The sequence below is a fragment of the Mauremys mutica genome, chromosome 16 (assembly GCF_020497125.1).
Source record: "Mauremys mutica isolate MM-2020 ecotype Southern chromosome 16, ASM2049712v1, whole genome shotgun sequence".
Taxonomy (NCBI): domain Eukaryota; kingdom Metazoa; phylum Chordata; order Testudines; family Geoemydidae; genus Mauremys; species Mauremys mutica.
Window position 1 is genome coordinate 15,738,894 of NC_059087.1, and position 23,343 is coordinate 15,762,236.

Sequence of the window (23,343 nt, forward strand, 5' to 3'; positions counted from 1 at the left end):
GGCATTGCCCATACAACGGAGAGGGGGAAATTGCTGACGGCACTAGATATTTTGTATTTTGTTTTTGTGTTAGCGTGACAATTAGAGCTGGGCCAGAGTTTCAGAAGTAAGATCTGTTAGAATCCAAACTTCCCCAGCATTCTAATTTAGCGCTGCAATTCAGCTCATTAGGTAGAGATGCCAGTTTTGGATCTGGGAACAACTTCCCTACATTTTTTTTGATGGAGTGAGTGTTCCAATTCAGAAGTCTCTCTCGGTAGTAAGGAGGGGACCAATTTGTGCAAAGTTTGTTACTCAGAGAGGTACTTGGGGGACTGTTACACAACCAGGTGCTATAACTTTACCGCTACTAATCAGCAGCTTTGGGAGAACTGGTCACTCCCTCGTGAATGAGTGTGGAATAATCAGTCTCCCATGTTCTGTTAAATGCTGTACAAAGGGGTCATGATTCACTTATGCATGTAGAAATCTGGGTTCATTATGTGTTGTGGAATGCAAACTCAACTTTTCTTTTCTCTTTTACTTCCAGTTTGACAAGTACGCTCCCAAATTGGACAACCCTTACTTTCGACATTCCAACGTGAGTGATGATGTTTCAAGACAGTTCCACTCTTTATGCTTCCGCTTGCTAGTGCATTGCTCAAATGTCTTTAATTGATGCAGATGGCGGTTTCGATTCATCCGTCCATAAAGTTTTCCTATTCTTGTTTTAATTTTTTGTAAATGTAAATCTTGTACTTTTCAACTTTGTCTTCTGCATTTTCTTTACTTTCGTTTTAAATTGCTGTGCCTGGGAAGGCGCAGAGATTTCTCATAGTGTGGATTACTGCAGCCCCGGTGCACTCAGAGCTTCACACAATGCAGTGCCACAGAGCACATGGTCCTTTCACAAGACAAAGGGTACATCTACATGGCAATGAAAGACTCGTGGCACAGCAGTGGCTGGCCCAGGTCAGCTGACTCGTGCTCATGGGGCTCAGGCTGCAGGGCTAAAAAATGCTGTGTAGATGTTCAGGCTCAAGCTGGAGCCTGGGCTCTAGGATCCTGCAAGGAGGGTGGGTATCAAAGCTCAGCCTCCAGCCCGAACCCAAATGTCTACAGTGCAAATTTTTAGTCCAGCAGCACGAGCCCTGTGAACCCAAGTCAATTGACCTAGACTCTGAGACTCGGTACTGCAAGTTTTTTTTTATTGCAGTGTAGACATATCCAAAGTGGGACTAGTGGCTTCATCCTGCTCCCCATTTCTCCACAGCACCAAAACTGCATACATTTTTGGTACTTGGTGTACAGTCTGCATTCAGGAGAGGCCCAAGCAAATCTTAATACAGTACTTTCACCAGGCTATGTACATGCTGTGCATTTAGTCTGTAATAGCAGAGTATATATCCAGGGTTGATATTTGCTTTGAAGAATGAAGCGATTTCACACATTTCTAAATAGGATTGATTACTTATAGATTTACTACTTCTATTCAAAAATAGTCAAGCAAAACAATATTTTTCCATTTCTAGAGAATGGGGTATTTCAAAAATACAGCAAATTGTATAGTCCAATGTGTTCGAAATTAACAATAAAATGCATCAGATCTGCAAATTTTCACGTTTTATTTTGGCTTTTAAAAATTTTGTAACAATGTTTGATGGGCTTAGCTCCTGCCTCGGCTGTTGTTCATTTTGTCTTCTTTTTTTGTAGTTCTTTCCAACCTATCCTCCGGCAATGCCTGGAATGCCACCGATGCTTCCACACTCAGGACCTTTTGGGTCACTTCAGGGAGCATTTCAACCGAAGGTACAAATGTATTGTTGTTGTATTAGCACAGGCTTTGTTCTTCAATGGGAGACTGTAATCAGAATTGTAGTTGCGATGATTATATGAATGACCTTTTTGACTAACTCAGATGCTTTTGGGGCCCAGGGGTTGTCCTTTAGAGAGGAGTGCAGTTGTTCACATGGAAGTCTAAGGCCTGGTCTACAGTACAGAGTTAGATCGATGCAAGGTAGCTTACATCGGCCTAACTATGTAAGTGTCTACACTAAAATTTCGCTCCTGCCAACATAACTGTCCCGCTACGGGGACTTAATAGTGCCACCTGTGTGAGAGGCATAGAGTCAATGTCGATGTAGTGAGATCGACACTAACACTGCGTTGCTTACATAGACTGTTACTGGCTTTCAGAAGCCATCCCGCAGTGCCCAATGCTGACAGTACAATCTGTACGAGCCCTTTTGGTGAGGACACACACCGCTGACACAAGGAGCATAGTGTGGACACGCAAAAGCAATTTAATTACTGCAGCAGCTGTATGCCAACGTAATTTAGGTCGACGTAATTTTGTAGTGTAGACATGCCCTAAGTCAAAGCCAGCTAAGCAGAAGCTCAGAGTCAAATAAATTATTTAGTTCTAATACAGACTGATGAATCCCAAAGCACTTTGCCAATTAAACAGACTGATAGACAGGGTCACTCCCCCAGCTAGATAGCAGCCAACTGTGGGGATGAAACTGACTATCAAAGCACAGGAACAATAGAGAGGAATGCTTTTTAGTGGTTAGAGCAGGAGTGAGGCGTTCAGTTCCCAGTTCTGCCACTGATTTGCTTTCTGACCTCCAGCAAGTCACTTACCCCTCTGCGCCTCAGCCTCTTCATCTATAAAATAAGGATAATTACATACTTACCATGCAGTGGTTTTGTGAGGTTTATTTAATGTCTGTAAAGTGCTTTCAGATGCTTGCATGAAAGACAGAGTACAGCTGCAAAGTATTATTATAACTAGTGCAGATTGCAAATTTGCAAATTTCACCATTTTAACTTTTTAAAAAAAAACTCCATGGCACATACTTTTTTCAAACTTAACATTCTTTTTTTAAATTTAGAAAGTGTACTGAAAACGTTTACATCCATTCCAACAGAAAAAATCCATAGTACACAGAGATTATTGATGACATTCTTATAAAAGTGACACTCGGTCTTGTTGTGATAAAGCGTGTTTATAACTTCCTAAGTGACGTGGTTTTATAGATCTCCTGTCATTTCTAAACATCTCTGCAGAGAGATAAGAAATGATCTGCGGAATCACTGTTTATTAAAGGGCTTCAGGAACCAGCACTGTGTCAGTTATGCACTGTTTGCATTTGGAAGATCAGTTTTGCAACAGACCAGCAAGAAACTTGGGGCCAGGGTGTGCATTTACTCGCACTGGTGAGCAGTTATTCACATGAGGAGTCACTCGCATGAAGTCGATGGGAGTGAATAACTACTTACCACTGTGATTAAGGACTTCACAAGATAGTTTAATGGAAGCTAAAGGAACTTTTCAGTGGTTTATCAAGCCTCTGTGAGCCTTTTTTTGTAAATAGTGTAGAATCCATAACAAATGACCTATCTCAACTAAAAGATTACACAAATTAAGTACAGGAATGGAAGAATAAGTTCTCCAGTTGAATCCAGGCAGAAGGGTGGGCAGGGGGTGGAATTTAGGAAGGAATTATGTAATTACCTAGCTTGGAATTTGGCCAGAACACCATGGTTAATGTTCCTATTCTTGTGAAGAACTCCAAAGGATCGCTAATGACCACAAGTGGTCAGGACCTCAGTTTTACATCTCATCTGAAAGAGATGCACAAACCCTATGGAACTATCACTGTTGTAGAATACCTCTGACATCAAAAGATAGTACAGGTTTTGCTACAAGGCTGCCTGTAATGAGACAACCTCTGATACACTGATAGTGTGTTCTTCTGGTTTCCATCTTCATTACCAAACTGTATAATACCATCTTGCTGTAAAATACCATGAGACCTACAGGAGAAACTGTTCTGCAATAAAAAGGAAGGAGTGAGAACAGGTCTTTCACATTTCTAAGCAGTTCCAAGTACTATGTAACTAGATTTTAATTTATTTTAGAGATAAATACATAGAACACTCACTGGTTCAAGGTTAAACCGCACAAGATCACAGTCTGCTGCAGTGGTTAATCAGGAACATGGTGTGGGCACTGGGCAGTGCTATATTTACATGGAAGCTAACATCTGGAGGGACATGAACGAGATGAAAAATTGATCCGCAACTTGTCACATTCTCTTCCAGTTCCCTAGAGGAGACGGAGCTGAGCTTCTGGGTGAAGCCACACAAGATACTGTCACCTCCTCTCCCCCCCCCCCCCTTCCTCCCAAGCTATTTGATTAAATTCTAGATAATTAGGACAGACCAGTGGCTTGATTCTGGCACAATGAATTCAGCATTCCCTGTCCTACAAAGCAAAGGGTTTGCTTTTGTCCATGTTTCTCCCCCCATCCCTCCCATGTCACTTGCCTTAGGCGTGGTGTATGAAGCCACTCACATAAATCCAGGCTGACTATAAACTTCTCAGTGAGTTTCCCAAAAGCCATTCTCACAAGCTAAGGACTTGAAAAGGTCAAAAGTATTCAATTTCCTTTGCTGGGAGAAGCATTCACATCTGTCCTCAGGGGAAAGGAGGACAGAATGACACTCCATCATTAATGCGTTGTGATCTCAAGACTCTTGACTGTATCATAGCTGTGACTTTTGTTTTCTCCCTAAACCTCAGCTGACAGAGACCCTAGGAGCCCTTTGAACGCAGGTCTGTCAGGGGAATGCTTCTTCACTTAGACAATTCAGAATTGTCTTTAAAATAAATATTACAGTTTTAACAACTTGACCTGAGAAAATTAAACTAAACAAACAAACCAAAAAAAACCCCTGTTTACTGATTGCTCCTAAAATCTGGCTTTGGAATCTACAGTCACATGACCTAACTTGTGAGTAAAACAGCCAGCCAGAGAATTAGCTTTTTGGGGGCAACAGGTGAAGTTGTTTGGGGAGTCAAAGACTGATTGTTTACGTATAATTCCAGGTCTTGGGCTTCTCTTGCAGCCAGCCAAGGGAGGGTTCTGTGAGCTAGTCTAGAACCGACTGAGAAAATCCAAATGGCAGCATGGAGGAGTAGTAACTGGGATTCTACTCTCCCAAGTGTTTAATCCTCCTTGGGGAAACAATAGAATAAACAACTGAAAAGAAGTTGGGGAAGTATTGTTATAAAGTACCTACTACGCTCATTCTAGGGTTTACCCAGGCCTACCTCTAAAGCTGTGTCTGCACTAGGCTCTTTTTCATAAAATTGCCCACCCATCCATTTCTACCCATGACAATGCTAGTCTAGGTGGGCTGTCTGCATTTTAGCCATTGTGTCTTCTAGCGGCTCAGAGAGGCAGGCTGACACAGTGGACAGAACACTAGCCAAGGACTCAGGAAACCTGGGTTTTGTTCCTGGCTATGACATGGACAAGCGGTGTGTGACCTTGGGCATGTCACTTCACCTCTCCGTGCCTCTGTTTCCTCTTCCACCTTTTGTCTAGTTAGACTGTACCCTCTTTGGGGCGGGGACTCTCTTACTGTGTGATTGTACAGCACCCAGCACAATAGAGCCGTGATCTCAGTGGGGTCTGCGGGTGCGACCACTGCTAAATACTAATAGATGACATGGTTGGTTGAGAGCCAATGAGAGAGAACATTTAGCACTAATATAGCAATATGCATGTCAAAACACAGTACAAACATTGACTAATTAATGCCATTTACTATAGCTCGAAATATTACGTGTGCTGCTGGTACAGTACAGTGTCACTCATGCTATTTTCTTTTCTTTTAGACTTCAAATCCAATTGATGTAGCAGGTAGACCTGGCACAGTCCACCACACTCTTCTGCAGAAGACTCCGGGGGTAAAGCAACAATTTGCAACCTTTCTTTTACTCTTCCTTTAATTCCAGTGAACAGTTTGATTGTTTATAATAAAGAGAGAACTAGCCTTTGCAGATTGAATGTGCTGTTATGGCAATAACCTCCAACAGTTCATGAATGCAGGGGGATTTACGGACTCATTTAAACAAAATCCACCGGAAGTGGAGTGGGAAACCCTTTAAGCTCTTTCCTCTTTGCCTTGTTTAGAGAAAAGCAGTTTTTAATGCACTCCATTGTAGGAGGATTACTTGGTTCTGAAAAACCTTGGCACTGTTTGGTTGCTGGCATGCAACTGCTTTATCTATCATAAAATCCTGTTGTGTCTGGTGCAAGAAATGAAAGACACAAGTTTTAATAAAACTCCTCTCTTAAGCCTTTTGGGGTTTGCTATGCCACAAGGGACTTGTCTAGAACAATGCCTTCCTTTATGTTTGTTCAGAGGAAAGAAGTTCCCTACCCTTCCATATATTGGTCAGCTTCAGAAAAATCTCTAATGTTTATTTCCGCTTTCTTCATAGGTGTCTGACCCCTATAGACCTCCAGTAAGAGTAAGTAAGGGTTAGGGGGAGGGTTGTACATTTTTATTAAGTACAGTTCACATGCTTTTGAAACTTAATATGTACAGCATAAGTCTTATGTTCATCCTTTACTTGAAGAAACATGTAATAGTTAGCTCTCAGCTGCATCTGAGGAATATCATTCAGGTTAAAACCCAGTCTTGTTTTGCATGGAACTGTGATAAAGTGAAACTTATAGTTAATAGACGTAATAATATTCTTCATGCCATTTATTGTGGCTTTTTAGGGTGGCGATACGTAAGTCAGAAAGAACAAAGCATGGCTCTGGAGCCCAGGGTGTCAACTCTGAATGCTGATGTCCACCACTCCCAATAGGAGCTGGTAGTGAAACTAGAAAAATATTACACTTTGCTTCTCAATCCCCCTTTATTTAAAAAAAAAACAAAAACATTTAATCAATTTTAAGACACCAAAAAATGTTGATCACCTCCCTCTGCCAACTTAGTCTCTCTCATTTTTAACTGTTTTAAAGAAAGGGAAATAAGTGGTTATATCAGATATCCGTAGACCATAAGCGCTAAAGTAAGCTACATTCTTATCCTTTCAATTGCAGAAGCCTGGGAAGTGGTGTGCAGTTCATGTACAGATTGCCTGGCAGATCTACCATCACCAGCAGAAGATAAAGGTAACAGAGCCAGTTTAGTCAATGAAGCCACGTCTTCTGGCTTATTATAGGCTAAATTCTAGTGACTAATGAGCAGGATGCAGAATACTAGTGATGATGCTTCAGCTTATGATGTATAGATTAACTAAGGCTTTCAAACTTTTAACATCTGTGGCAGAAACTGTTAAGTTTGTCTGAGGGCACGGAAATTGGGTTGAATGGTAGCAAAAACACACAGCAGATATTAAGTATGAAGCCAGAGGAAGTTCAGAAGAGCGGGAGGGGGAGGGTAATTTTGCCCAAGATCCAGCTTTTTACGAAGCATACATGTTTAATATCATTTCCCTTCTGCACTAGTACCTCCTGTGGAATATGGAGTATTATCCTATTCAGAATGAAATGACCGATACGGTGAAGGACATTTTACAAAACATAGAGCAGGCGAGTAGAATGATAGTTACTGTGTTAGAGGTGGATGGGTTTTCTTCTTTGATTCTGTGGGGGGATGGGAGGGAATTTAAAAACTGACGAGGTAACAAGCTTAGGTATATTGGGTGCCATTACAAACTCAACATTCCCCATGCCAGGTGCCTACACTTAGAATAGCAGATACCACAGTAAAACAATCTCTGTAGTGATTTTTTTTTCATGGCTCCCACTGTAGTTTTTATCCAGTTAATAATGAATATATACTGCTTTCACTTGGAGCTTTTTAATTAATGCCATTAAAATGGCAAATGTAAATTTTAGTATGTGAAAGTATCATTTCAGCTGTATATTTAGAAAAAGACTTATTTTCTCAGCATAGGTGAAGTTTGTCAATGTATCAGTCTGGCTCTTTGCTAGTAGCCTGGCAAACTCTAGGAGAAGGTTAAAAATCTCATCCGGCGTCTCAGAAGCAGTTTTCTTCATTCCTTCACATCTCTTCTCTCTCCCTACCCCTTTCATTTGGTGCTTACTAGCTGTAGAAAAGGAATAGTCTGAGAAAGTCTCTCTCTCTCTCTCTCTCTCTCTCTGGACTGGAGCAACAAAGCACAGAACTCTGTCGTCGACTCTTAAGGCTTCTGGTTCTGTCTGTAGCTTTCGGCCTGTGGAATGTTTTTTGTCAGGTCAAGACTGCAGACTGATCCTAGGGTGCAGTGCACTTAGTGTATCATGTTGCATGCTCTGCTGTGGATGCTGTGGGGCTAAGAGCTCACTTCAGACCTTATTCACGTGAATGAGGCAGGCAGCTGAGAAGCTGTGGAGTGAAATGGCCTTATAGATGTTGTCAGACTATGACTACGGTATCTGACCAGAGACACTGCCGTCACACTCACTAACTCTCCCTGGCAGTACTAAGCAGCAGTGAGCCTGAACTCTCTCTTCTCCCCATAAAGAAGGGAAATATATAATGAGATTGTTCTTGTATCGTTTGACAGCAGATGCAGCTGGATCCCCACAAGCTAGACATAGGCGGTAAACTTGACCTGTTCAGCAGACCTCCTGCCCCTGGAATTTTTCCAGGATTCCATTACCCACAAGACCTTGCCAGGCCTCTGTTTTCCACGACAGGTAAGGAGAGAATTATCATTTTTGCAGAAATGTCACGCACTCAATGGATTTCATGTTTTCCCCTTTCACTATTATATATCAAAAATTAAAGCAGTACAATGTTAGTCTGCATAATGGTTTGAAAATATTAGAGAATATTGGTAAACTATACTTTTAGAACAGATCCGTCTGTTCTGCTGCGTCTTCCTATTTTAATCCAGATGGAAATACATGTTACCCCACAAGACAAGAGATGATAGGAATTGCTTCTTGAATTTGGGTCTATCTAACTGGCTTTTAGTTTAGTTTTCCACACGCCGGATTAACATGCTATATGGAGCTGGTCAAAAAATGATTTTGCAAAAAAATTCAAAGTTGTTTCCAATACAGAGGGTTTGAAATGGATCCATTTTCTGTTGTTTTTTTTAAATTGTCCATGCTGTATTATACTCCCCCACATTTTTGTTTTTTGTCTATCAAAAACATGGTTTTCTGAGAACAAAAAGTTTCAGTAACAATTGATTAAAAAAATCACAGAAAAAAAAATTCAATGTTGACAATTTTTCATTAAAATATATTTTTCCCCTAAACCAAAACACCATATAATCCACAATCATATAATCCACATTGAATTCTTCCCACTAGCTCTGATTGAAACAGTCTGCAACTCTGATGTTCTACTGTGTATGGTTATTGTTTTATATTCAGGAATATTTCCGGCTGCAGAATACTCTCTCTCTTCTCCCCCTATGGTCCTTCTTTCCCCCAACCCACTTCTGACTATTTCCGTATGTTATGTATCTAAGTCTGCCCTCAGAGCTAGGCATGCAGTTTCTAGCTGCAGTCAGTGAAAGCTGTGCACTTGGATAGGATGACAGAATATAATTTTAGTTTATATAAGTAACTAGTGGGTAATTTACATGGTGTTTTTCTTTCCTCACCTTACTCCATTTTTAGGATTACTCTTGGGGGAATTCTATGCCACTGCATAATGCAAAATTTGTGCAGAATTAATGTTCTGTGCAGAATTTAATTTTTCCCTGCAGAATTGGTGTTGCAGAGCTGCTGGCCGCCACTAGGGGCTGCTAGAGCCTGGCTCTCTAGCTCACAAATACAGGACACTGCCTGGGGTGGGGGAGAAGGGAGTGGGAGCTAGAGGGTTCCGGGTAGCTGGGGTTCCCAGCACATACTGAAGGAAGGAGGCAGCGTGCAGGAAACAGCATACAAGCCCAGGACCCAGCATCAGGCTGTTTCTCTCTCTGGATCTCTGGGGGATGTGAGTGTCTGGGGGCTGGGGGGTAGTTTTCCCCCAAGATATGCCCAGCTGGCACAGGTGACACACTCAGACCGAGGCACCCAGCAAAAGCATAACAGAGAAACAGGAACTGGGTTGTGGTAGAGGTGTCTTTATCTCTACTTCTGGTGGAGTGTTTTTTATTGTCTGTATTGTTGCAGACATACTTGCTGACAGGTATTTTGAAATAAATTACCAAAATAATTGAAACTGGTGTGATTAATTTATAATTATAATTAATAATTTTTTGGCACAGAATTCCCCCCAAGAGCAAAGGATTGCAGTATCACTTGTATATATTTGTGACCAGTTTAATCAAATTCATTCCCAGTGTAACCCCATTAAAATTCATGTGGTTAAAAGAAGCATGACTTTTTGCCCAAATCCTAAAAAGAAAACTAATCCAGCATCAAGTTAAGATTCAAACACCGGTTTAGGTAGCCTTCAGCCTGCATAACTGGGACCTGTTTATATGTCTGCAATGATTTGTGGATGTGAATTACAAAGGGGGAGTGACTGGTGACTTCACCAAACGTAAGCAATGTGCCCATCATAAAATTTTTATGCTGTATGATGCACGCTGCATAGGTATGTGTCTGGTACAGGTTCCCAGATACTATGGTGATGGCTTTATGTGTGAATGTGTATACATAGTGATTACTTTAACTATGGGAGCTGCTCTTCCTCCCATTATCTTCAAATCAAACCCTTGTTGTTTTTAAAGATGCCCACATGATCTCTGGTTTTGCCGCAAGGTCTGTATCATAGTACAGTTTGTGGTCATAAACAGAAATGGTCTGTTGCAGCAAAAGTGCTGTCCAGTTAGTATCTTTAACATTTCTTTAAAGGAAGCAAACGTGCCTGAGAAGCATCTAGATCTCTAATGATTTAATAACGACAAGCTTATCTCCTAACGAAAGCAAGAAGAGAAGTAGCGTAGAATAGATTTGTTTAAAGAAGGCAAATTAATAGAATCCTTTACTTCAACCGGAGATAAATAACTTAGAGCAACTAGTCTGTGAGTATATTAATCACAACAGCCATCAACCCGTAACTCTAGGTAAAGTGCTATCAGAGAACAGCAGAGTGAACAAACATTGCAGCAGTAATATAGGAATAAATAAATCTTTTACTCTACAATATCTGAGGCATTCTTTTCACCTGATTGAACAAGCGCGTAGTTGGTGTGAATCATTGGTTCTGCTGCATTGCCTTGTTACTGTGGGAGACATAAGTTATCTTAGGGCCACCTGTCTTCAGGACGAATGTTCAGCTGCCTGGCAGACGTTATATTTAATAACTACCTGACAGCCCACAGTGCTGCTCCTGGCTTTCTCCAGAGGATTTTTTATTATCAGCCCATGTAGTTGAGTTTGTAAGCCATCTCCTTTGAAGAAATCTCCCATCCGTTACACATCTTCTGAAATCTTAAAGGATTAGATAGATGACAGTCTCCATCCATCTTGAAGCAGTGGAGCAGTTGGAATGTTTATAGATAACCTCAGGTTTCGTTGCTGTGGTCTCTCTTAAGTTTCCTTAATTCATTTTCTGGCTGCTTAGGTTTGCAGTGCCCAAGTTGGTGTGGGACTCGCATGTCTCTCTCTGGGGCTTTAAAGTCTGCTCATGTTCACGGGACATCACTCTGTTTAACAATGACCTTCTGTGCACCAGCTCCTGCCACAGATAATGTATAGGTACATCCATGTCCTGGTTTGGACTGAGTTGTATTCACTTTAGGGAGGTGGGGATTGGCCATGTTTGGGTAGCAGTTTCTGCTCTGAAGTCTTAATTACTACACACTGTAACTGTTAGTAGTGTCATATCCCTGTGGGGCCATGTGGGTACCAAGTGCTGCAGACAGACCTACTTCTTATTCCAGTCTTAATGGAGGTGGGAAAGTTAACTTTTTACTGACTGCATTTACAATGCAACTTGAGAAAAGCAAGCAATAAAGCGCTGCACCTGAAGGCGGTACTAAGTTCTTGGTCAATTTTGGGCACAGCTAAGCCTGGTCTCAAGAAAGTGCCGGTTCTGTCAGTGCCTAATGGAGTCCCATTAGTTCATAATAAAATGTGGAGATGGGGGCAGCTTGGTTTTAGGGGTAGATATGTTTTTGTTTCCTTTGAGCAAGGCAGGAGGGTATATTTACATTAAACTATTGTCTTAAGAATCTCCCAGCATTTCAGCTGCAATAATGGGAATATTAGCACAGGCAGGGCCTCCAACTGGTCACCAGCATTTTAAACAGCGTGTCATCTAACCCTGCATGGAGCTGGCCTACCCAACCTAGTGTTTAAAATGCTGGCAGTTGCCTGGGCCTTTATATAAGCTAGGTCTCCCACCACTGAGACCACCAGTTGAGCTGAATTAACCGTTAGCCATGATGGGAAATTTTAGGAAAGATTTTCTACCATAGACAAAGTCCCAGAAATCTTGAATCCCAGCAACTCAGCAAAGTCTGGCGTGATGCTCCACAGCTGGCAGTGGACAATGTCACCAAACTCGACAATAAATGGTCAGGGGAACCTCATGTGATTTAATGCCAGTCTCAAAATGTAACACACCATGCATTCAGGGAACCTCAAGGCAAATACCCTGGGATAGGGATGATTGGTGTTGTGCTGCTTCACATGCATCCTTGCCATCAGCTGTCCCACTTCAGAATGGTCTCTGTCTTGCTCTGTGACCTTGGGTGACCCAGCCCAGTGATGACCGTGGGTGATCCATGCAGTGAAATAAATGACCATGCTACATGAATCTTTTATAAAAAGGCATCAAGATCAGAGTTTTACAGAGAATTAGTAAATTTTGATGCAAGATCTTACATTCACCCTTTCTCTTGCCCTGATTTAGGGAACAGGGAAAGAAATTCTACCCGTTACTAGGTTTCAAATACCACCTCTGTGGTGTTTAAGTATGTCCCGTGCCTTTGTATCTACCTAATGGACTTGATGGACAGCAGCTTTGGCTTTTCATATTAAACACTTACCTATCGCTGGACTAAAAACATATCACTCCCTTGTTGTCACAGGTGCTGCACATCCAGCCACCACCCCTTTTGGACCCTCGCCTCATCACAGCAGCTTCCTGCCTACTAGCCATTTGGCAGGTAAGTGTAAGTAAACACTGCTTTCACATTTATTGTTCTATTTAATTCATTCCCTGACTCCGTGGATCAGCAGTGTCTGAGATACTGTAGCACTGGGGGGACTTAACCTCCCACAGGAAACAGAAACTATGTAGGAATATTCCCCCAACACACCCTTTGTTTTTCCACCTCCAAGTTACTTCCTAAGGTCAGCAGGCTTAGTAGATGCCTCCACTGCCAATGGATGGAGAGTCTCAGAAAGGTGGAACTCCATGAGTGATAAGCCACTGTGCATGCTCACTTACATCTTAGATGTAAAGGTTTATTCCAGTCTGTAGTTAAATGTGTGTGTGGTGGGCTCAAAGAAACAATAATAATTTGTGCTATTAGATGGATAAATAAATAGAAATTAGGAGGCTTATCAAAAGGTGATCAAAACAAAAAGGATAATTTAGCACTTCCAATCATTGGCAAAATATATCTCAAACAAAGCATAATTTAAAATACGTTTCTCCCACATCCCTTCCCACCTATTAAGTTCTTGGCTGGGTTTTTTATTAGAGCTGGATGAACGGTTATCCAGTATATTTTGCTTGCTTTTCGGTTCCCTAATTGGCTGTAAGCAGACCCTGATTTTCTAAAATTTCTTCATTCTAAATTATACACAAAATTAGTTTTTCTTGTTCGACATAGTGCTCATGAGCAGTTCATTATATCACTCAAAGTTCAAGCTGTGTTGGTTAGTTTTGATAATAAGGGTTTTTCTACATGTGGAGTTATTCAGGAATAAGTATGTCTTTCTGTTTTTTGCGTAATCCACTTCCAAAGTGGATTAAAATAATTTGGGGAAAAGAGGCATTTGTATTTCAGAATCAGAGTTATCAGGAATGGCCACTCCACTTTAAATTCACATCCTACCTTATTCTGTACTAACTTTCATGTGTTCTCAAGCCCTTACTCTCATCCAGTCAGTGAACAGAATATGCCCTATGATGACCTGTTTGAATTCAGTTTCCAGGGCAAAAACCCCATGGTAACCTGTTTTCTTTGAATTTTCTCCAACACTCAATTAAAATTCACTATTTCTGGAAACGAGTCACTCTAATATTCAGTACAAGAGTAGGGTGCAAACACAGAGTCAAGTAGTGTAAAAATTCTAATTGATGTATTTGTGGAAAACTCTGTAGTGTTCACCCAGCTCTTGTATGTTATTTAAGATGTTTTAGGTCTGGTCAGAATTTAATGGTAGCAGTGTAGTGAGGGACATAGGCACCGACTCCATGGGTGCTGTGGGGCTGCAGCACCCACAGGGAAAAATTAGCAAGTGCTCCGCACCCACCGGCAGCCAAGTTCCCCCCACCTCCACCTCCTCCTTGCCTCCTCCTCCCCCAAGCGTGCCATGTCCCTGCTCCTCCGCCTCCCAGCGCTTCCTGCCTGCCGCCTAACAGGTGTTTGGCGGTGCTTAGGACTTTCTGAGAGAGAGGGAGAGGAGTGGGGATGCAGCACACTCGGGGGAGGAAGCGGGGACTTGGAAGGGGTTGGAATTGGGACGAGGGTGGGACAGGGCCGGGGGAAGGGGGTTTGAGCACCCACGGGGCAGAGGGAAAGTTGGTGCCTATGGGGAGGGAACTTAGTGCTCTGACTTAGCAAGGCCTTACGACTGTGGTCTACTTTCACACTAGTGAGTGAGGATAAACAGTCCTCTGAGGCTAACTCTACACCAGCACTTTTCCCCTAACATTTCTCAACTATGGTTACCACCCTCGTTGTAGCGGCAGCGCAGACCCTTCTCTGGCATTTTAGCCAACCGCTCATCTAACTTGACTCAGAGCAGGTTTAAAACACCAGGTGGCTGACACACAATAGCCCCTAGTCTACACTAGCCCTCCCAGTGTCACTGCGACTAGTGGCTCTGTACAAGGAATTTTAGTGCAAAAGGCCCAGGTGTATAGTTGCTATAGGGATGGATGTCTGTAGTGATTCGCTTAGGATTATGTCTGTGAAAAGGTTACACAGCAGACAATACAGAGGTGCATACAAAAGCGATAGTGAAACAAGATTACCTCTTAGGCCACTCACCAAAGTTCCTGCAGTTCCTGTTTCAAGGCAACTGAAATATAATAGTAGTGAGCAAAGAAAGTTCATCTGTATCAAAAAGCATTGTCATAATAAGCCGTCAACCCCCTGCTTGCTAGAATGGTTTTGTGTTTAGTTCCTCCACTAACTGTCTAATGCTGCCGAAATATCAGCTAGCAGCAGTGCGGTATTTGTGTCTGGCCTCACCCTTTCTCAGGTGTAGGGTTACTAATGCAGGAGCCTTTTGTTATCCTATACCAAGGCTGCTGGGTTTTGTCAGAGCTTTATTTTATATTGATGTCTACGCTGTGACATGGCGCAGAACTCAGAGTAGGCTCCGAAAGGAGCTGGAGAGCAAAAAGTGTATCAAAGTCTTTGTATGTCCTGACAAGGTTATTGCAAGGCCCACTCATGCCAGAACACAGTTTATAGCTCTTCATTGCCACGTGTAGCTTAGTAGCTGCCACCCCAATTTCAGCTATTAGAACTTAGCTTCTAGCTCCCCTCTGACTGGCATACAAACATTGACAGCATCTGTTTGTGTAGTAAGCACTGAATCCCTTCTCCATTTTTTAACATGCTGGGAATTTTCCGTGCAAAAAACCTTGCAATAAGGAGGATCAGCTTAAAGTCTGACCTAATCCTACTTGGATTCAGAGCATTCAAAAGGGGAGGGGTGCGTTTCATTCTCCAACATTCTTGGCTAAATGCCTGCTAAATCCCTGTTTGCCTTTCCAGATCCATTTAGCAGGTCAAGCACCTTCAGCGGCCTTGGGAACTTAGGCAGCAATGCCTTTGGAGGATTAGGCAGTCATGCTCTGAGTAAGTACTGGCTGGGTTACTGCAGACAAACATCCCTTCCAAAAAAGCCACATGCTAATATTTACAGCAGCTGGTGGTAGTTTTTAAAAAAGTTATTTCCTAACCTCCATTATCCTATCTGAAAACACTGCACCTAAGATTTCCAGGTCTCTGCGGTGGGAGCTTTTCTGCATGTCACGTGTTATCAGTAGCTGTGCTTCTGCATCTCTTCACCGCTCAAGATTGTTGCCTTGTGTGCTCTTAGAGGTGCCAGAGCCGTGAAACTCCGCTGAGCTCTGCTACCCTACTGGCGTGTAAAGTGACACCCTTCAACAGCGAAGACTTGCAGTAGAACAGCCATTGATCTCTCTCCTAAATCGCTGTGCAGGATTTCCCCCTCCCGCCAATGCCCATGGTCTGAATTTTAAGTTCCACATATAGAAGGATTTTCCTTTAAAAGTACATTACTGGCAGGTGAGGCACGCTTGGCAGACACACGTAGGGGAGCATGCATGTGCATCTCATGCAGAACGGGATGAATTCTGGATTGGTGGACAAAAATCAAGTGACCGATCATACTAAAAGGAGCATGTGAACCACGGACAAGCTCTGTTTAAAAAAAAAAAAAAATACAACTACACATCACCTATGCTTTCCTTAACAAATAGGGCCCTGAGTCCTCACTGCAGGCAGCTGATTTGCTGTAACTATCTGCAACCTTTTAGTTTACGTCAGTGACGGGAGCTAGTGAGTACTGGTTGTGATGGATGCCATGGTGGCGGGGAGAGAAAGAGAAGCTGGGCAATTCTGAATCATCTCTCATGGTGTTAATGGTCTCATTACCTTACAGGAGTTACTCAGATCTGTAGTTAAAGCTTCCCCCGCAAACAGTCTTAAGAGCTGCTGTGTCTTTCACCAGATATCAGAGGTGGTTGAAACTTCCTGCTAAGAGCTTTCCCTGACCCCAAAATGAGAAGCCTTGAAAGGATAGTTATGGTTATAATTGGCACTTTACAGAATTTATTTGGGATAATTTGGTGTGAATTATTTTTTAACTCTTGTTCAAAAGAAAGAAAAAAATCTGTTCCCTTTTGCCCCCCACTATTCTAGCTCACAACAGCATTTTTGCTCACAAAGACGGTCCAAACCTACAGAGCTTTAATAATCCCCACGAGCCATGGAACAGACTCCATCGAACCCCACCTTCGTTCCCGACACCTCCACAGTGGCCTAAGCCGGGGGATTCCGAACGGAGCTCTTCAGTAACCAACCACGACAGAGACCGGGAGCGGGAGTCAGAGAAGAGGGATCTTTCACTGAATAAAGACGACAGAGAGAAAGAGAGGTACGTGGCAGGAACGTTTTGGACACTTTCTTGTACCCCTTAATCTTCAACTCCCCCTCCAGTGGCCTTGATTTTGGTATAATTGTAAATCTGCTGCTGAGTGAGGTGAGCAAATTCTCTCTGAAGCTCTCTGAAGCTGCCTCCTCCTCCACTCAGCACTACCATAGGCATGTTTTGGCAAGACAGAAACAAACAGACCATCCTTGAATGTCACTCTCTGTGGCAACGTGGTGAATAAGTCCGTCCTCTCCTGCCATTAGGCCATTTGTCAGGTAGACTCTATTCCCAAAGTGTGTCTCATTAGACAGCTCTTAATACAGAGGCATGGTGAATGAGAGCTGCTGTGGGCTACGGTGTTTTCTGTCTTTCAAAACATCTCAGGTAAGCAAAGGTTTGCAAACTGCATTGTGATACTGTGATCTGATCTCTCTCACTCCCATACACTGAGCTAAAGTCTAGCCAGGTATCTCAAATAAAACCCAAACAATTCTGTTGCTGAGAAACCAAAAGAGATTGGTTTGGCAGGATCCAGAAAAGAAAAAGCCTATGTGGGGTTCCTCTTTAGCTGTTGCCGGCCTAGCGCAAAGATGCTAATGCATAAACCAAGAGGTGAACAATAAGTCATCAATTTTAATTCTGTTAGAAACATGCTCAGAGATTAAATTATCCATGGATCAGGCAGTTTTCAAGCTCCTATGAAAAAGTGGCCCAGTGAAAAAGAAATGTAAAAGAACTAAACCAGATCAGTATCTCTCTCATGAGGCTTGCAAGGGAAATTGTCAATTGTAGAATCGAGAACCAATCTGCAGACAAATACACTCCATTTATCCACAGAACAGGTCCCTTATAGCCTGGAACCCTCCTCTGTGCTCCCTTCCCTGACTCAAAGGGACCAGGCTGTGGAGCTCAGGCTCCATGGCCCATTCAGATCCTATTAGCAATCTCACCAGACAGCCCAAGTGTACCCACTGCTCCAAAAATGAGGTGATAGTTTTATGAGATGAATGCTTGTAAACAATTTCAGCTAGCATTGCCCACTAACTTGAGTCCACTAACATTTACACATACTAGTCTGGATACTTCACAAATGTTTTCCCACAATACTAACCGGGTAAATGCAAATGTCTGCAGAGCGTGTGCAAGAGTATTAGTGAACTCATGTTCATGGGCAATCCATTCATTTGAGTTTTAAAACAGTTCTAGTGTAGGTAAAACCTTTTAAAGTGATGAGTGGGATATTTCACCTGTACTCCACGTAGTGCTTCGTCTTCTAGGTGTATGATTTTGATCTAACACGCCCTTTGTGTCTTAGGTTATCTGAGCGGCTAACTCAGTATGTGTGTTTTACCTTGGCAGTTGATACAAACCAACTACTCCTAGAGTTGTATGCCTGATGCCAGCACATTCTACAGAAGGCCCTCCACTCTGGAAATTGCTTTTCCACCTTGACTTGTTCTACACACAGTCAGACTTTGTTGACCTTCAGGGCCTTTCTGTTTACTTGGAACATTTTTGATCTGGGAGGGTATTGCTGGTACTTCAGCTGACAACTCTTTGTTATTACCACGGTAGACCGGATTTGACCTGGTGAACTGGAGATGAAAATCTGGCCCAAGGCATTTGTAATGAAGTATTTATGCAGTCCATCATAGTGGTGAGGGTAAATTCTGACCTCTTACTCCCATGCACCAAAGTCAGGAAGATTGTATAGGAGTAATTGTCCCAGAATCCTAAATAGCATAGAGTTATAGTCTCTGATGCAATTTACGGACACACATTTTTGTAAGGGGGAAGAAGAATCCATTTGCATATAAACTTAGAGCTTGTCTGCATGGGAAGAAATTAAGACAAATTAACTAAAGGTATGAATTTCAAAGTGCATTAGTTAAAGGGCATTAAACCCCTATCTGGACATTCATTTCAAAGTACAGTGGCATTAGGTCACGTTAGCTTAATTCACTTCACTAAAGCGAACAAAGACCACTTTACTTCAGAGTGAGACCATCCAGAAAGGGGTTTAATTTGCTTAAACTTTAAATCGCTTAAACTTTAAAATTAGGCCAACTACTATGATGGTCAGAGGTATGAAAGAAACACACCCATAATTAACACAGCTAAACCAACCTAATGCCCACTGCAGAGGCTGCTATGTTGTGAAAGAATGTTTATGTCAATGTAGCTACCATCATTTGGGGAGGCGGTGGTCCTACTCCAATAGCAAAGCCCTGTCTGTCAGTGTAAGCTATGTCTACACTATGGGAGTATGCCATAGGGTCCGTAATGTAGGCAGGCCATTAGTAAATCAGCTTAACTGACCGAAAAACATCACCAGGTCTGTCTATCACAGCATCTAATACCTTTTGCTGAACCAATACCAAAGATTTGCCAAAATTCAGTGCCCTGAAAAATAAACAAATGGAGATAAATATTCACAAAACTCCAACAGCACCTATTAGTTTTCACCAAGAGTCATTCAGCTCATGACAGTAACCCAACAGAAAGTTTGAGCATCATTAAATTTCTCACTTGTCTCGTACTTTGCGGTTAGCGCACCTTTTACCCAAAGATCACAACGTGCTTTGAAAAGGGTGAGCATTACTTACCTTCCTCCCCTTTTAGAGATGGGAGTAACTCAGGCACAGTGTGGTTAATTGATTTGTCCAAGGTCAAAACACATCTGTGGCACAGCTGGGAATACAACCCCACTCTCATGCCTCCCGTTCCCACTCTAAACATTGAATATCATCCCTGCTTGTGTGAGAGACCTGCCTCGTTTAGTCAGCATCACAGCAGCTCTTCTTGAAAGGCAGTCTGATTAATCAGTTTCATGTGCATGTATCTCCCGTGCCTGGCATTTTTTTCTTATCAGCTTATATAACTGCTGAAATTGCAGCACTGAGCTCAGTTAAACTGAACTAAAAAGCAGATCTGCTGCTGCCTAGGAAAACTAGGGAAAATATTCTCATGTCCAGGCTGCTCAAGCCCCTAGATAGGAGAGTTTAAGATGGATTTGTTTTATGAAGAATTTAGTGTAAATGTGCATAGAACTCAAGACTAAGCTGCCAACAGATGCAGTTTCTTTGTCTTGGATGCATGTCACATGGCATCAGTGCAGCCATCGAGGTAACTCAAGTAGATCTTAGAAAATTAATGGCTAATATCCCTATGTAATAAATTGTATTGATTGATAGCATAATGATTACTTCCTTGGCTGGCACAGTCTAGAAAAATATTTTTTAAATAATCTACTGACCCTTTTGTCCCTCCACTAGCCTGTCTCTTAAGGATACTACAGTTTAAATTGAGATAAGGTCACTTGTGAAAGGTGACTTTGGTTCTCATATTCATGTTCCATTTTACAAGTCACCAAACAAGTGCTCATGAGCAGGCCATAGCTGGAATAGCCAGCTGCAAGATAGTGCTCAGCATTTAACAGTACTATGCCTGCTGCTAGCCAAAGCTGTTAGTCCCTCATTTTCAGAAGGTCTGTGTTGGCTCACAATTTTAATAATAACATATATTTTATTTACTAGAATATAGTGCTGTTCATTGTTGGCGTAGGTGTTTGGTGTAAACAAGCACACACCAACAATAAGGTATTTTCTCTTTACACAGAGATCTCATGGATAAAAACAGACATTCAAATAGATCCTCACCGGCATCAGCTCCTGTGACCCATCAGATCAGCAATCTCATCCGCAGCAACACTCAGACCTCCAGCGATCCCATCAGGCAAGTTAGCATTGGTGAAAGGGAAAGGTCCAAAGAACCAGAGAGAGAGCACCCTGACCGACTGAGAGAGCCGCCCATAACAGAACACAAGATAAAAGAGAGCCGTTCCCCCGTGAAGGAAACTCCAAGCCATGATAAGAGACCCTCCGAGGACAACACGAAGCCAGTAATTCAGTCTGTATCTCCCTACAGCAAACCTGCACTAAGCGAGAGCTTGAAACTTAGCAATTTAATGAACAAAGATATAGAGAGAAAGCCAGAGCTTCCAAGTGACCTCCAGAAGATTAAGAATGACATCAAGGTCAAAGAGGAGCGCAAGGAGGACAGTGATGTGCTGGTGGTGGGATCTGAACCTTCACAGCATTCCAGAACAGTGGAACATCCGCCACCACCTTCTTTGCATGGATTACCATTGCACCATTCTATGGCCGCCACAATGCCTCTCTCCATGAGTAGCGTTCACCAGATGAACAACATGAATGTTCTAGACCGCAGCAGAATGATGACCCCTCTTATGGGCATGAATCCTTTGTCAGGAAGGGAGAGACTGCCACATCCTGGATTTTCTTGGGACCCAGTGAGGGACCCATTGAGAGATGCCTACCGGAGCTTAGACTTGCATCGTCGAATGGACTTCCAGCTCCGGACAGATCCCATCCACAGGTTCCCTACCACTTCTGGATTTTATGACCATGAGCGTTCTTACAGAGACAGAGAACCGCACGACTATAACCATGAAAACCTTCTTGAAGCCCGCCGAGAGCAGGAGCGGTTGCGGCAAGTGGAGGAGAGGGAGCGCTTGCACTTACGGGAAGAACTTGAACGTGCCAGAATGCACCACCTGCACTCGTCCCCTATCGAAAGTCATCTGGCACACATGCCATCGTTCATGCCTCACTTAAGCGGGATGCATTACCCCAGACTCAGTCCATCCACTGCCATGCACAATGGAATTTTAAATAGGAACCCACCAACTGCAGCACTGAGTGCCCCGCCCCCTTTGGTACCAGCAAGCAGTACTAGACCTGCCTCCCCACGCAGGACTACCCCACTCACAAACTCAGAGTCCAGGGACTATTCCCCCTCTAGGAACCCCAAAGAAGTAGAGGCACGATAGTCCCCAACAGGGTGAATTTTAAACTTGGCTGTATATAGAACAACAAAAATCTTTTACAAAATGCACTGCTGTAACCTTTTTTTTTTAATGTAAAATTTATAGAAGTTAAGCACAGTTCCATAAATAATGGGGTATGGGGTTTCAAACTTTCCAACAAGAAGGTTGCTAAGAATGGGAATTTAATATATATAGGTATTGATTTTTTTTGTTTCTGTGCTAAAATTAGTTATTAAAAATATCAAGTTTGTACATTTTTTCCCAAATGTGAGAAACATTTTTAATGGATTTGTAATTTTTTTAATTTTGTGCTCTTTATTCACTTAAAAAAAGAGAAATTTTGCTTTTAGTTAAATTTGCATTTAAAATGCCTCAGATCCTTAAGAAAATGACCCAGGGTTTCTTAAAGTATTATTTATGGAAATACTGTAGTTTCTTACAGTCCACTGTGAGGTTCCCTAACTGAGGCCAATTGATCACTTATCTTGGTACTTTGGAACCGAAGTTACAGATATATATTAAAATATTATTATTAATAATAATAATGTACAAAACTGTTTGTTTTTTGCCTTATAATATTATGCAGAAATTTAAGAGGAATTTTTTTTGACTTCTTGTTTTAAACAAAACAAACAAAGAAAACAAACTGTAAATATTCTGTTAATATAAATGTACACCAATATTAAATTCTTAACATAGGTAGACTTTATATAAAAAAAAAAAAGGTTTCTAGAACCACTCTGGTTATTTGTTAACATGGTTACAACTCATTCTTGTCACAGTCAGAAATACACACTCAGTGCAGCATATATACTTCAACTATGCAAGAACTTGGAGGCAGGTCTTACTGGATGTTGGGGGGAGGAAGATTTAAAAAAAAATAAAATAAAAACCCCAAAAAAACAAAACAACTTGCAACTCTGGAGACAGAATGGAAATGGCATGTGAACAGAAAGAAGGATGCTTGTGTTTAACAAAAAAAAAAAAAAAAGACTGCATTTTTTTTGTACAAACACAAGGGACAGTTCACCAAGGAAGAGACGCTCCTGGGAGGAGATTTTGGTTTACTACTTTTCAAGATGGCAAAAACAGATGGAACTGGCACAGTACCCATGCGGCAGACCCTTTCTTTATTTTTTTTTTCTTTTTTCCTCTTTTTTTTTCTTTTTTCTTCCTTTTTTTTTTTTTTTTTGTGTTGTGGGCAGGCTCGCTGGCAAGCAAGGACAATTTTCCGTGGACCCCTTGTGCTAATTGTGCAGTGTTCTTATTGGAATCTGTATACAAGACAAAGTAGAATTTTAGGAGTGCAAAAAAGTCTAATGGTTGATTTAAAAAAAAGAAATCCTGATGTATTATCTCTATTACATGAAGACCATAAGCAAATGTTTGTTGCAGTGTGGTTCTGCCTTGAACTGGCTT

The 23,343-nt window shown here is 42.0% G+C and overlaps 1 protein-coding gene and 1 long non-coding RNA gene across 20 annotated transcripts in view; one reads left to right on the forward strand and one right to left on the reverse strand.

The window, feature by feature from the left end:
- FBRSL1 (fibrosin like 1) overlaps nucleotides 1-22,466 on the forward strand; it is a 734,888-nt gene extending 712,422 nt beyond the window's left edge. For 8 of the 18 annotated variants that reach the window (XM_044989412.1, XM_044989398.1, XM_044989396.1 and 5 more), the window contains 11 exons: nucleotides 530-580; nucleotides 1,693-1,788; nucleotides 5,669-5,740; nucleotides 6,278-6,307; nucleotides 6,891-6,962; nucleotides 7,299-7,382; nucleotides 8,363-8,495; nucleotides 12,800-12,883; nucleotides 15,671-15,754; nucleotides 16,844-17,078; nucleotides 20,694-22,466. In XM_044989412.1, the coding sequence (XP_044845347.1) occupies nucleotides 530-580; nucleotides 1,693-1,788; nucleotides 5,669-5,740; nucleotides 6,278-6,307; nucleotides 6,891-6,962; nucleotides 7,299-7,382; nucleotides 8,363-8,495; nucleotides 12,800-12,883; nucleotides 15,671-15,754; nucleotides 16,844-17,078; nucleotides 20,694-21,927 (2,175 nt within the window). In that variant the 3' untranslated portion in view covers nucleotides 21,928-22,466. The remainder of the gene's footprint in view (nucleotides 1-529; nucleotides 581-1,692; nucleotides 1,789-5,668; nucleotides 5,741-6,277; nucleotides 6,308-6,890; nucleotides 6,963-7,298; nucleotides 7,383-8,362; nucleotides 8,496-12,799; nucleotides 12,884-15,670; nucleotides 15,755-16,843; nucleotides 17,079-20,693) is intronic. The other 10 variants (XM_044989408.1, XM_044989414.1, XM_044989415.1 and 7 more) reach the window with 8 other exon arrangements.
- LOC123350731 lies at nucleotides 1,663-17,046 on the reverse strand. 2 transcript variants are annotated; one of them, XR_006573806.1, is made up of 4 exons: nucleotides 16,937-17,046; nucleotides 14,920-14,966; nucleotides 3,927-4,028; nucleotides 1,663-1,840 (listed from the first exon to the last, which is right to left on the reverse strand). It is a non-coding gene; the product is annotated as an uncharacterized LOC123350731 (long non-coding RNA). The 2 variants fall into 2 exon arrangements; XR_006573807.1 differs by lacking the exon at nucleotides 1,663-1,840 and adding an exon at nucleotides 2,823-3,815.
- Nucleotides 22,467-23,343: the final 877 nt, after the last annotated feature.